This window comes from Pseudomyrmex gracilis, unplaced genomic scaffold, assembly GCF_002006095.1.
Source record: "Pseudomyrmex gracilis isolate BER0280 unplaced genomic scaffold, ASM200609v1 scaffold_214, whole genome shotgun sequence".
NCBI classification, from domain to species: Eukaryota; Metazoa; Arthropoda; class Insecta; order Hymenoptera; family Formicidae; genus Pseudomyrmex; species Pseudomyrmex gracilis.
Window position 1 is genome coordinate 64,066 of NW_018020798.1, and position 13,625 is coordinate 77,690.

At 40.1% G+C, this 13,625-nt stretch overlaps 4 protein-coding genes and 2 long non-coding RNA genes across 8 annotated transcripts; 2 read left to right on the plus strand and 4 right to left on the minus strand.

Annotated features, from left to right (window-relative positions):
- Positions 1–40: 40 nt before the first annotated feature.
- On the minus strand, positions 41–1,847 carry LOC109858615 (methyltransferase-like protein 25). The gene is made up of 5 exons (XM_020436046.1): positions 1,756–1,847; positions 1,454–1,634; positions 800–1,382; positions 592–720; positions 41–423 (listed from the first exon to the last, which is right to left on the minus strand). Exons 2-5 carry the CDS (start codon positions 1,529–1,531, stop codon positions 191–193), a joined length of 1,023 nt encoding a protein of 340 aa, XP_020291635.1. The 5' UTR covers positions 1,532–1,634; positions 1,756–1,847; the 3' UTR covers positions 41–190.
- Positions 1,848–2,089: 242 nt separating this feature from the next.
- LOC109858613 (presequence protease, mitochondrial) lies at positions 2,090–6,249 on the minus strand. 2 transcript variants are annotated; one of them, XM_020436044.1, is made up of 2 exons: positions 6,019–6,249; positions 2,090–5,486 (listed from the first exon to the last, which is right to left on the minus strand). In XM_020436044.1, exon 2 carries the CDS (start codon positions 5,440–5,442, stop codon positions 2,329–2,331), a length of 3,114 nt encoding a protein of 1,037 aa, XP_020291633.1. In that variant the 5' UTR covers positions 5,443–5,486; positions 6,019–6,249; the 3' UTR covers positions 2,090–2,328. The 2 variants fall into 2 exon arrangements, with proteins under 2 accessions (XP_020291633.1, XP_020291634.1); XM_020436045.1 differs by lacking the exon at positions 6,019–6,249 and adding an exon at positions 5,617–5,653.
- Positions 6,250–7,210: 961 nt separating this feature from the next.
- Positions 7,211–10,575, minus strand: LOC109858595 (ankyrin repeat domain-containing protein 27-like). Of its 2 annotated transcripts, XM_020436025.1 has the most exons (3): positions 9,991–10,575; positions 9,642–9,916; positions 7,211–9,536 (listed from the first exon to the last, which is right to left on the minus strand). In XM_020436025.1, the coding sequence occupies exons 1-3, from the start codon at positions 10,332–10,334 to the stop codon at positions 7,678–7,680; spliced, it is 2,478 nt and encodes an 825-aa protein (XP_020291614.1). In that variant the 5' UTR covers positions 10,335–10,575; the 3' UTR covers positions 7,211–7,677. The 2 variants fall into 2 exon arrangements, with proteins under 2 accessions (XP_020291614.1, XP_020291613.1); XM_020436024.1 differs by having other exon boundaries at positions 7,211–9,916.
- On the plus strand, positions 10,540–11,348 carry LOC109858598. Its single transcript, XR_002250631.1, has 3 exons — positions 10,540–10,616; positions 10,712–10,893; positions 11,258–11,348. It is a non-coding gene; the product is annotated as an uncharacterized LOC109858598 (long non-coding RNA).
- LOC109858596 (peptidoglycan recognition protein-like) lies at positions 11,307–12,584 on the minus strand. Its single transcript, XM_020436026.1, has 4 exons — positions 12,461–12,584; positions 12,088–12,292; positions 11,789–11,907; positions 11,307–11,596 (listed from the first exon to the last, which is right to left on the minus strand). Exons 1-4 carry the CDS (start codon positions 12,504–12,506, stop codon positions 11,412–11,414), a joined length of 555 nt encoding a protein of 184 aa, XP_020291615.1. The 5' UTR covers positions 12,507–12,584; the 3' UTR covers positions 11,307–11,411.
- Positions 11,605–12,542, plus strand: LOC109858599. The gene is made up of 2 exons (XR_002250632.1): positions 11,605–11,654; positions 12,426–12,542. It is a non-coding gene; the product is annotated as an uncharacterized LOC109858599 (long non-coding RNA).
- Positions 12,585–13,625: the final 1,041 nt, after the last annotated feature.

Consider the following 13,625-nt stretch of genomic DNA (forward strand, 5'->3'; position numbering starts at 1 on the left):
TGTCTCTTATAAAATAAATATATTCTGAATCTATTTTTAAATAATATATTTTCAACTAACATGTGTTTATTATATTCAATGTTATATATTTTCAACTAACAAGTACTCGTGTTCAAATGTCAATCGAAACATTCGTACACTTGTATTTTATGTATGTATTTTATTCATCGAAAATGTAATAAACAATGTATCATTTATGAGATACAATCGCATACGAACGAGGAGATATACATTTGTCCATCACAGGTACGATAGTAGCTTCCAAGCCCTGTTCGTGTAACCAGCATAATCGATCCTGCAGAATAAACGATTCTGCCGGAAGTTGTAGCATCAATTGTAATCCGGTGTAAATTTCCACATCTTTCAATCTTCTCTTTTCTTTTTCCCACATTTGCGTTATGTCTTTCTCCAACTCGTCGCGCTCTAATTCACATTACATTTGTTTTTTTGTATATTTATATGTATCTATTATTTTTATTATAAGTTTTTTATAGATTTTTTATTATTAAATTTTATATGTATATAGATTGATAACTCAATAAGTTTCGTATGCACGAAACATATTTTTTTGTAAATATTATATCAGTTTACCTGTTAACTTTGCGTTCATGTCCGATACCAGATCGTATCTTAATAACGAGTCTTTAATGTAGCTTTGAAAATTCGAACACTGCGACTTTCTCGTGCTTTTTCGAACCTTTTTCTTGAGAACGAGATTATCTAAAAATACAAACCTCCGTTTAATCAATTAGTTTACGAAATGTACGTGATGCGTGATGCGTAATGTTGCGTTGCCTACTTCGTTGAGAATACAATTCCAGCACGGCTCTGGCGAGAACGTAAAACGAATGCTCGTCGTGTTTCTCTCTGGACATGTCGCGCCACTTGTCCGCCGATTCCTGACACGCCAGTCGTAAGAAGGGCACTCTTAAAAATTGCCCTACGTCAAAATCGCACGTCGCGATCACTTCTCGCAAAGAGGCGGAAGTAGGAAAATTGTGAAAATACTGCTTCCTTTGCGTCGAACTCCGCGCGTTGTCGCAGATCGAAAGTTTGTGATAACAGCAAGAAATCAGGATGCAGAGTTTGACAGATTTCATTTTGCAAAAGAGTCTCGACGCGTTTATACTGAGATCTCCACAGGCGTGCAGACCGATCAGACAGACGTTCGTCGAAACGTCGGGAAATTCGCGTCGCAAAGTAGATTCTATCGTGTCGGCAGAGTCGCATGTTACTTCGCAATGAACGTATTTAACTTTAGCCAAGGAATCGGAATAAAATTTGCACTGTCTCGCGCGAGCTCTGTTGACATTTTCCTTGTCCCTTTCCAATCCGAGAACTTGATAGCCGTACAAACAATGCAATATTTGGCACATGTATCCCTAGAAAACAAACATTACAGCACACGCGAGCGACAGATGACAAAATTTATAAATTTTTTTTTTTTCCTCACCAGACCTGCACCCAGATCAACTATCGTTTCTGTACCATGTGATTTGCATTGCGCGTGCACTAGATTAGCCAAATGCATTATTTCGTGTTGTTTCTTCTGGCTTAGACCTGTTTTAAAATTTTCTGGCAATTCCGCGGGAAGTAACAGAGACACAGGTGGCAATCGGTTGATTCTTTTGCATCTGTCAACGTAAGCTTTCAATGAATCAGGCCATTCAGACTAAAAGAACAAACATTAAATAATTTGTTGTGCATTGTTATATAAAATTCTTAATTTCTCTTGACTCTCTCTCTCTCTCTAACCTTTATTGTCTTTTCTACCACAAAATCATTGAGTTCATCGTTCTCCAAGATTTCTAAATGTTTCATCCATTCTTTGGGCGCTGAGTCTAAAGACGCGGTTGTTAATATTTCAGTTACCGGTACGTTGTGAAGCCACTGCGTTTCACGAAATAAACATAACGCCTCAAGAAAATATTTCTTTTCAGCTTCAGTATCCATCCGCACCTGATCTGATTAAAAAAATTTATTCTCAGGCGGTGGGAACAAGTCAAAAGGTGTAGGGAACTCTGCTGTAAATTAATTACATTCTTTTTTCACAGAAGAAACGAAAGTTGGAATTTAATTGAACACGATATTCATTTTTTAAATTTTTTTTATGTATATATATTTTATACAAAATAGCATAAATTACAACATTATTACGTTAACTATTAACGTGCATTAAGTTTCTTCAATACTTTTAATACTCAATTGTCTCTAACATGTGAATGCATGTTAGAAAAAAAAAACATTTGAGAACGGCACGTCGAGAGACATTTGCACTTTAATATGAAATGGAAGGCGCTTTGCTGCTTTGAAAGTAACAACAATTATTTATTCAGTAGCTCGCGCTTGATCCGTTTCCTCCTGACTTAGCACCATCCAATTTTCCGTTTGCCTATTTGAAATGTCAGCATTGGGAGGTCCGATGAGCGCACGACCGACTTTGACACCGTCTTGACCAGGTTTCAGATACTTTTCAGCCACGTGCAAGAGCTGATCCTTAGTCACAGCCTTCAATCGTTCCCTTTGTTTCTGAAGATCGTCGTCCGTGATGCCTTGTGTGAATTTAAGCATGCCTCGATTACTGGGTGAAGTGGGAGCATCGATTTGTTGAAAGATGCCTAGTTTTGCCTCGTCTATGTCACTCTGCGGCAACGGGTAGTTAACTAGAAAATCGTATGTCTTGTCGAAGATGTCGAAGGTGCGAGTGGTGTTTGGATCTCTGTACGAGTAGAAGGAAAAAATTCCTTCGGATGTCAATTTCGCGCCTCCGCCGTAAGCCCCACCTTTCTCTCGGATTTCCGGATGCAGATATACCGAGGAGATCAATTTGGAGAGCACGCGTAGCGCGGCGTATTCCGGATTTGTGTAAGGAACCGTCAGCACAGCCTTGGAACAATAGTTCACAGTGTACGGTAGCACGTGATGATTGCCACTTTCTTTCGCATCGATGCTCCGATCGCTGGTGATTATATAAGAATCCTTCGGATCACCTTTCAACGAATCGTAGAACGTTTGAATACCGTTGACAACATCGTTCTTATGGTCTTCGGCCAAGTTAATAGCCGATCGCAGATGCTGCTTGTTCAGAACGTATTTGGCTATTTCCTGCATACTCTCCATCACACTAGTCAAGTCGCGTATCTGAGCTATTTTCTTCATCCTTCCAACGTACTGCAAACCCGACAGGTTTTCCTTGACTCGGGCTATGGGGGAAACCAGACTGGCAGCGCTGCTCATCGCATAGAGGTGACCGGAATGCGAGATACCGTTGACCAAGTCGGCTGCGATTATTTTTACGAGCGTTTCGAACCTCTGAAGATCGGTCAGTTTAACATTGTTGAACAGTTCCGTCCATAGTTTCCACATGTCGTCCGAATTGCGATCCAGACAATACGACGACACGAATATCCCTTCCTCGTATTTCAGATTTTCTTCTTTGTGTTCGGCAATATGATTTGCGAAGTGCAAGCCGCCAGTCTTCAACCGCATCAACTGATCGAAGCTTCTGTAATCGTAATTTTGCGTGCCCATCTTCGCGACTACATAATTGAACAGTGGCATCAGTTGCTTCAATTCGGTCGGAAGCGCCTTCGTATTGAGTATCCCTCGGTAATAGGAGATACCATTCGTCGGCTGTATGGACAACTGAAGAGGCACTCCGGATATCTTTAAATTGAACGTCTTGTATCTGTCAACGTCAGCCTTCAAGTCTTCTATCTTCAGCGTCGGCAAGACTCCGACGTCCTCTTTTTTCTGTTGCTCGGCAAGCAGGATTTGGCCATTTTTGTATACATATTCCTTTTCTTCCTCGGTAAGTTCATTCAACTTGGCTTGCAACAACTTCTGCTCGGCAAGCGCTATTTTTTCCTCGTACTTCTCGTCAGGCGACATTGTCAGTGTCAATCTATGATTGTTATTTCTAAGATAAGTTTCAATCAGATCCTGCAGATACCTGGGATTCTCGTTTATTCGCGATGTGAATTTCTTGACTGCGTCGTTGATTCTCAACGACTGTACCAAGTCGCCGTTGTGGTTCCACAACGGTGTCAGATTAAAGAGCAAGTTCAGACCAAAGTTCGACGTTTGGTGCTTTACTTGAAGCTCGAAGCCGTGCAAAACGGCTTCGATGTGATCCTTCTCGAATCCCTGCTCAATAACTTTCTCCACGGTGTCGTCGAATATTGTTTCAATTTTCTCGAAGTCTTCAGGTTTCACACCCTGCAGGCTTACGCTGAACATCGTGTCTCTGCACTGCGAATCAAAACCCACGACCGGTCCGAACCCGGTGCTTATATTCGACTCGATCAGAGATTTATAGAACGCTGAATTCGGTCCTCTCAGCAACAGCTCCGACAGCACATACATCTCAAAAGTCGTCTGTATGTCGGTTATGTCGTTGCACAAGCACGCGATGGCGATAGTGCTATTTCTACTGGGATCGGCAAGCAGTGGATCTGGTCTGCACGCGATGTGTTCCTTTTTAGCTTTGTTCCACCGATTTTCTGACGGCACTTCCGACATGGAAGGATCTATCCTGTCGGATAGAAACAGATATCGATCGTTGATGAATTTCAAGTGATCTTCCAGCGGAAAGTTTCCGTACGAATAGAAGCGCGAATTGGATGGATGATAATATTTCGCGTGGAAATTAAGAAGATCTGCGTACTGCAGATTCGGTATGACAAGAGGATCGCCGCCGGAAATGACTGAATACGTGTTGCTTGGTAGAAGTGAGTTCAACAAACGTTCCGCCAGAATAGATTGATTGTCGTTAAAGACACCTTTCATCTCGTTGAAGACCACACCTTTGAATGTGATGGGAGAATTCTTGTCGTTGACGTCCGTGTGCTCCAGTCTCCATCCTTCCTGTCGAAAGTCCAACTCTCGTAGATTCGGCTTGAAAACCGAGTCTAAATAAACCGACTGCAGATTACGATAGTCCTTCAAGTTTTGTGTGGAAAATGGATATATAGTATAGTCCGGTCCAGTCATGGCGTTCATAAACGTTGCCAGAGATCTTCTCAGCATCTTGAAGAACGGATCTCTACACGGATATCGCTCACTGCCGCACAGCGTGGTGTGTTCCAGTATGTGAGGCAATCCGGTTGAATCTTTGGGAGTCGTACGAAATCCGATAGAAAACACATTGTTGTTATCGTCTCTTGCTAAGTGCAGATACTGCGCACCTGTGCTCATGTGCGTCAATCTTACTGCTGTGAGAAATAGCTCGTCTATTTTTGTAACTTCATCTACTATGAATCCATTAAGAATTGCGCCCCTCTTGAATTTGCCCAGTTCCTCTTGTGGCAGTTCCTTGGGCGAATGTAGAACGCTTGATTTAGCTCTCTTCGAGGAATGAAACGTGCGATATTTGAAATCTTGCTGCAGAGGCGTCTTATTTCTCAGAGACGAAGTTTTTAAGAATTTTAATAGCCTCAGCATTTTGATTTTAGAATGTTAAAACGGGGCAAGAAGATAAATTGCACCTGAAAATAACATAAAGCAATATAACAACTAAAGATCAAAAATTTCATTTTAAAAATAATTTTATAAAAGTATATTGTGTTTTTAAATATCATTTATTTAAATGCAATAATTTATAAATTTAATACTTACTAATATCTCTTTAAATTAATTAAGTTGGAATTTAAATTATATATAAAACTTGATTACAACAGACACAATCACTGAAAAAAATATTCCACTTCAAAACGTGTACACACATACTTCTATGTACTAATCTGAAGAAAAATAGAAGTAAATCGATAATATCAATAATTTACATTAAATATAAGTATATAAAAAATATTTAATCAAATCATTATTAAATAATCAAAACTTGTTGATTATTGATATATAGCATAAAATCTAATCAAAAAAATTCAGCAAAGAATCAACAAGGATTTATTAATAATGCCAGTGAAGTAAAAATTCTTACTGACGCAATATTCGCGTTAACAAGCACATACCGGTGCAAAAAACTTAACCAAGAAATTTCAAAGAGCTTGATAATCTTACCACGTTTGTCTTGTCAGTTTGCTACAACGATTGATTCAGAATACTTTTTCGTTCATTTATCGTAAAGTCGCTCGTCAAGTGTTTTCGACACATTTACTAATTTTACGCGAGAAAACATTGACCTTGATTGAACTCCAGATTCTTGCTCAACAACAGAACATGTTTTTTAAGGTAGCCATGTCCACGAACGACTTGTCGGTACGTATGTTACGTTCAAACGTGGACATGGTTCTATTCCGTGCTATGTGCACGAGTTCATGATACATATGTAATTTAGAATTTTTTAATTTTTGTATAGTACTAGCACAACACAGGCGCGCGCTACGCGCACGCTATTGTTATTTTTATTTAACGTGTTGTCAGTGAACACAACCTGTCACCGCGATGACAGATAGTATATACTTCTTCTTCTTTGCTTATATGGCTCACAGATAGTATATACGTCTTATAAACCATATACGATACACATATGAGAAATGTCAGACATAACGCATGAAAATCAAACTCAAAAAAAAATAGTGAGAGAGAGAAGTGGAAAAACAACACGTGACTAAAGTCTTGTGACAGGGAAAAGGGTAAAAAAGAGAATATTATATATATTATATGTAATATAGTCTATATCTATATATAATACACACACATACGCATATATATATATATATACCGTAATCACGTGACCGAAGTCAGTAACACCGCCGCGGTCGCGCGGTCGAGGTCAGTGACTTCACCGCAGTCGCGCGACTGGGGTCATTGACCCCGCCGCGGTCGCGTGACTGCGGTCAGTGACTCCCCCCCACCAAGGCCGCGCGGCCGAGGTCAGTGACCCCGTCAAGGCCGCGCGGCCGAGGTCAGTGACATTACTGTAGTATGTATATAATACATATAATACACAATATAAAGTATAATATTATAAATATATAATAAATTATATGTATATAATATGTATTCTTTAATGTTATATATAATATAAATTACAGTCACGTCATTTTCACGTGTTGTTTTTCTACTCTTTCCTGTCACGTGACTTTAGTTATGTTTTTAATTATGACTGATTTACTGAAATGATTAACAAAAGATTCAATAAAAAAAAAAAAATCTATAAACAGAGGTAAATAAAACCTGCATTCTAATATTGGTTTAAATATATTTATATATATATATATATGTATATTTAAATATAACTGTTGCATTTATATACAAAATAGAACTATTTATAATACAATTCGTTATTATACATTGTTCATTTTGCGCTCATTGTACGTTGTCACAATTTGTGCCGAGTGTGTATTGCGTGTGTATAGTGATTCTAACAAAAACAAATCTCACAACTTTTTATTAGAGAGAAAATAACACAAAAATATTCTGTACAAAATATATTAATAAATATTTAGACTAGAAACAAATTGCAATGAGTGAAATTAGATGTAGTGTAATATATACAAAAGTATATCAAAAACTGATTTTCAATTTTTATCTTAAGATAAAATAAAATATCTCGAAATATTAACGCTGAGAAACGATGGATCATCATCGTTTATAGAATAAAATTTCATTTGTGCAGTTCTGCTTCAGGATCTTCAAATAGATAATATCACATAAAAAATGAGAATTTTTATGCAAGTTGCAAAAGTTAATTCCAAAATGAGTCTTATCTCTAAATTAATCGCCAGCTGGCTGAGTGGAATTTTGCTTCAGAATCTTGAGTATATTGGCGTGATTCGAGGAGAAAACAATCGACAGCTTTTCTTCCACCTGTCGCAGCGGTGTCTTGTTCTGCAGATTGCGAGCGACAGTGTTCGCGCCGCATCTAACTAACAGACCTACAATTTTCACGTTGCCTGCCATGGTAGCCAAGTGCAGTGGCGTGTCGCAGTTGCCATCTTTCGCGTCCACGTCGCATGTTGCGCAGTTCAACAGCAGCTTCGCCACATCGATGTGATCATGCAGGCACGCTAGGTGCAACGGTGTACGACCCTCCGACTCGGTCACCACGTTCACGTTCGCGCCAGCGTCCAGCAGTAGCTGTACCATTCTGGTGCGACCGGTCGCGCTCGCCACGTGCAACGCCGTTTCGCCGATGCTGTTGCAGGCGTTGATCGCGAGCGTGCGTTGCCGCCGTGTTCGCTCCAGTTTGCACTCGCCGATAGCTGAGCAACGCTCGCAGTCACACAGCGGGTGATGGCAGAGACTTGCCCGAGTATTCGATGGCCGTTCGCGATAAACTTCCAACCCAAGGTAGTAACACGCCAAACATATATCGCCGTCGACTATAGCGGCGAGCAGCTTGTCCATCATACGATGCTGCATCGTCTTGGCGTAATTCTTGGGATGCGACAAAGTCTTGTTCTCCGACGTGGGCCAATGACATTGTTGGAAGACCAGCGGTTGAGAGTGCGCGAAGTTGGCACGTGTTGACAGACCGGTACTGTCACTTCTAAGCAGATCGGCAATGCTCTCGTTATATGTTACCGCCAACGGTGTTTGACCTTTCTTGTTGATTATCTTGCGATTGGCGCAATATTCCAATAGGATGCGAACAATCGCGCCGTATCCCCACCTGGCCGCGAGATGCAACGGCGTGTCGCCGTTCTCGTTCGCGGTATTCGCGTCGACTGGCATCCTCATGTGTTCCGACAAGTACAACAATGCCTTCACACAATTCTCGTGACCGCGGTCAACAGCCAGATGTAGAGGTGTGTTCCCTCGTGAGTCGGTCAGTGTGGGATCCGCGTTTGCGTGCAGCATCAGCAGCAGAATGTTCTGATGACCTTTGACACACGCGTAATGAAGAGCCGTAAGTCCATCTGAGTCAGCGGCGTTAATATCCGTCTCACGATCGAGAAGGAAGTCCACGATTACTATCTGATCGTACAACACCGCGACGTGCAACGGAGTCAAACCTCTTTCGTCTTTGGGATGCGCATTAAGATCCCTTTGCTTCGTCCAGTTTCGTTCGCAAGACGCGCAGCTACACAACGGATGGCAAAACGAAATATGATCGACGTAGCTCGATTCTTTGTGAGTCAACAGTCTCTCGACTTCGGACAAATTCCCGTTTTTAATACATGAGAACAGATAACTGACGGACGAGCGTTCCGATTGCTCCGTTTGCTGATTGTCATCTCTGCAGATTGTTCCAGACTTGATGTGTTCCATCGCAGCTTCCAGCGACGTTATCAGAAAGCCAGCTTCGTCCGCTTCGTGAGCGGAATCGGTAGAGAGACGAAATTGTTTCATGAAGAGCAACTGTGCTGTCCAGTTGGATAGACCAGCCTTGACGACAAGGAACACGAGCACCGGCAGAAGATCGTCCGACGACACTGACGACGTTCCGCGCGATATGTAATTTACAGTTCTTCTGAGACATTCGATCTTACCTAATACAGTCACGAAGCAATCTAGTCGCGACAGTTCAATCTTTCCTCCATAGACACGAGACTGCAGATCGGACCGTACACGGAGATCGTTCAATTCGATCTCGTCTAGATTTCTGATAATCTTGTTTAAGCACGCATCTTCTACAGCAGTGAAAGCGGACAGCGATTTTAACAGTACATCTTTTAAGGCGTACAGAATATAAGTCTCTAACGATACTCTGACATTTCTATGATAAAGCTTGTCACCTGAGATCTTTTCTCTCAGTGCCGCGTCTTCCAGCAGCATCTTGAGACAATCTGTGTACAATTCGCGCACCAGATCTGCTTGCATTTGCGCGAATTTGCAATCTAAACTCTTGTTAACGTACAAAAACTCTTTGATCTTGTTGTCCAAGTCGTTGCGGAGTTGCGTATTGGCCACTTCTACTTGAAGAAAATTCACAGCTTCCTGGAGATTCGTGATTAAGCTTAAACTGTTGTTTGATATATACATAGTGGCCTTTAAAGGCCGCTCTACGCACCTACAAATCACAATAGTCATTAGTCGGCTAAAGTTTTGTAGAACTCTGTGACGTTTTAAAACTACCTTGCTTACCACACGCAGTATTTACGCATGTCCCTGCTGTAGAAGATTTCTTCGAAGAGCAAGCGAGAGGAAATTTGCTCGGCGTCGTCGCGAACTTCAGTCAGAACCTTGTCGGCGAGCAGAATCTCGTTGCCGCTCAGACTGTCAAATCGAGCGACGAGATCCCGCCGGGGAATCAGAATGTGAGCGTTTACCTCGTCGTTCTGTAACTCGCGAGCGACGAAACTCCCGTTGCGCGGAACACAGACGATCCAACCTTCCTGAATGACCCGCTCGAGCGTCGATTCGTGTTTATTCTTGAGCTCCTGCAGAAAGTGATTCTCCGTCAGATCCTCGTCGTATTCCGCGTTCATGATGGCTGAATCGTCCGCGAGTTTTTTCTCCGAACGCGCGGATAAGTAATTGAAAATTGTTTGTGCGACGCGGAGACGAGTGTCACGTAAAAAAGCACGATGGAACGAAGCTAATGTAACGGCTCGGAATTAGCCGTGTTCTCGGTGAGGTAGTCGACATCGTGCACGAGACACTCTTATCTCACAACTTGATGACAAATGGTAATAAGGTTAGGTCGCACTTTGGGCGTGGGTCAAGGTAGGGATAGATTGACCTCAGGATGACCATCCTACAAGTAACACGTAGATATATTTTTACGCACTATATAGTTACCAGGAGTGTTTTTTTTTTGCAATTTTTTTAAATTAAATAATTAATTAATGATTGTTTATTATAGAGAAATTTATTAATTCATCATAGAGAAGAGTGTCTTTGCAAATAACTAAGCAAAAATAATCGGCGAGGATCTTATCGACGACGAATGAAGAGAAATTTAATTTGAATTATTAATTTGTTGCTATTGCGCGCTATATTTATCTACGAATAAACGGAGAACTCTCGATGATGTCTCGGTTATGTGTATGTATCATTTGTATATTTAATACATTATAAGAGATGTAACAATCAACAAAAAGAGAGACTTGAATGAAAAATTGACATATACACCGATCCATCTCTTTAATTTGTCACAATTAATAATATACGTGACGAGAGATATATTTAGAAATTTTTTTTTTACGTCATTTAACATGCGTTCTCTCTGATATGTTAATGTCAAGAACTTTTTTTATTTTTTTTATATTAGATCGGAAGATTTCTCGCAAGTGACGGTAGTGTATAATGTAATAAAACACAAATTATATATATTATTTCAAATCTTTACGTATATTATTTACGTTTCTTACATATGAATTACATTTTAAATGTTCTTTTGTCAAAACAGATTTAAGAAGGATTTAAGGATTTATCACAAAAGGAGAAAAACTGCATTCTACGAACATACAACAGCTTTTATTTCTAGTTAGATGTAATTAAGAAACAAAGGTGAATATCTTGTTTGTTGTGACGTAATCTTCTTAGTACACAATGGAGAGTATCTAAGGATTGCTAACCCATTCGGACCAATTTTGAATCTGCTCGTAGAGCTGTCTTCCAGGACTCGCTGTTGCGATCACCTGTCGCCCACCGATCACGCGTACATCGCTTCGGAGCACACCTTGAGATTTACCGCATTGTATTAGTTTGTGCGCGGCGTTCAGCATTTTCTGACTAGCGTTTTTGTCTAAAGGAAAAACAAAAAGAAGAAACAATACAAACATTTGCCGATACAACTCACGCCTGTGAGTCCGTCGAAAGAGAATATATACCGACTATAAATTAGAATGATTAATCATAAATAACAGGATTTTTAATTAAAAGATGTCTGTTCAATTAATTGCAACCGTGAGGAAAAAAACGACGGTTTTTAACTTACTTTCGAAATTTCCAATGAAACTTATGCCGATAGATTTTTTATTGTATCCGTACGTGTGCGCTCCCTCGCGCGTCCAACCGCATCCCTCGTACACGTTTCCATCGCCACCGATTAAAAATCTGCGAATGGTGGAGAACAATAATTTGTAACCACATTCGGTGTTTCTCGAAAGAAACAGAAACGCGTCTTAGAAATGTGCGCGTAAACTTTGTACATATATTTAAAACGTTTTTAAAGCGACCGAAAAAAAAATGTGCTTATATAAATGCAGAGACTGAAAACAAATACGAGTGATTTACGAGTAACCAATATCGTCCCAGCCAAAGTTATCCATGTGATAACCCCGGATGTTGTCGACGCGAGTTGTACACGTTTGGCGCGAATTGCACTCAGGAGTAACTGTATGATGTATGACGACATATGGTATCGGTACTATCAGGTAATTCACGTCGCCGGAGGGCACGGTGCTCCACTGACTTCTCCCGATGATGTTGGGACACTTGGCTTTTACAGAAATAATCAATTAAAATAATATAAATTTGCAGAATTTTTTCATTCAATTTTATATAATAATTTATACACGTAAAGTCTAATTTGTGCACACAACTAATAATATTTGTTAACGATTTTATTCAAGATGTGGAAAAAACCAATAGAGCGGATGTTACTTACCGGCGATACTGGCAGTTGCCAGTAAAAATACTCCCAGCCAGATCATTCTTGCGAAACGTTGAAACGATGCACGACGTTGAAATGCGACTGCACGATGATCGAGGAAAGATCGGAACAAGTCAATGTCTCGCGGCTGATGACCCGTGATAATGAAAGAGACGAAGAAAGAAAGATAGAGAGAGAGAGAGAGCAGTCTCTTCGGGGATTCCCTCGAATGGGTTTTTAAATAACTTCAGTATATCATTTCAACAGTCTCTTCGGGGATTTCCTTGAAAGAATTCCTAAACAATTTCAATGTTCCGTGTAACAGTTCAGCATTTCTACGTAATTCCTAGGAAATGTCATTTGTCATCTTTTGTGTTGAGAATCATTTGTCATTACTTCTCACAAATTTTGAGCCGGTAAAGACGCTCACTAATTTCCTTACAGGAAATTTGATTGTGTCGTTTGTTTATTCTTTTTTTGTTTCTCTTTTTTTTTAAAATATTGAAAATATTCGAAACTATTCGGTGCGAGCGCGCACCTTGCTCAATAGCGTTCATCTAATTGGTCACCGAATTGGCCACTCTTGCGATATGAGTGGTCGATTGACTCAACTATCGAATTAGATTAGAACTGATCAAATATTAGAGAAGATTTATCTTTTTGATCGATACGGATTGAATCGTTCCCGGGGCGTTGTCAATCTGACAAGTCGACCAATCATACGATTGTTTGATTGATGTCGAAGCAAAAACACGCTATTTGTGCGTCTCGTGCCAATGAACAGCATATGTCAAAAGTGACAGATAATGCGCGGAATTTGTAATGGTTACAAAAATAGAAAACGTATGTTTAATTATATGACAAGTGTGCGCAATTTGTACCGTTGTATAAATAGAACGGTATGTGTTTAATTACAAACAAGATACGACAATGTATTCAAACATTTTGTGAAATAAGGAAAAAATAGAAGAAAATAAACTACACAGTAAGAAAATCTCGAGACTCTTGGCAAGCAGGTCATAATATTATGCAACGCATTTTTCCCGACTGTGTGAAACTGCCATTTTTTTTTTTTTTTTTTTGCATTCGCATGCAATCTGTGTTACAATTGCGTCTATCCTCATAAAATTCACGCGTTTGCGCACAAGCGTTATGAATGTGATTATTCATGCGATCTTTC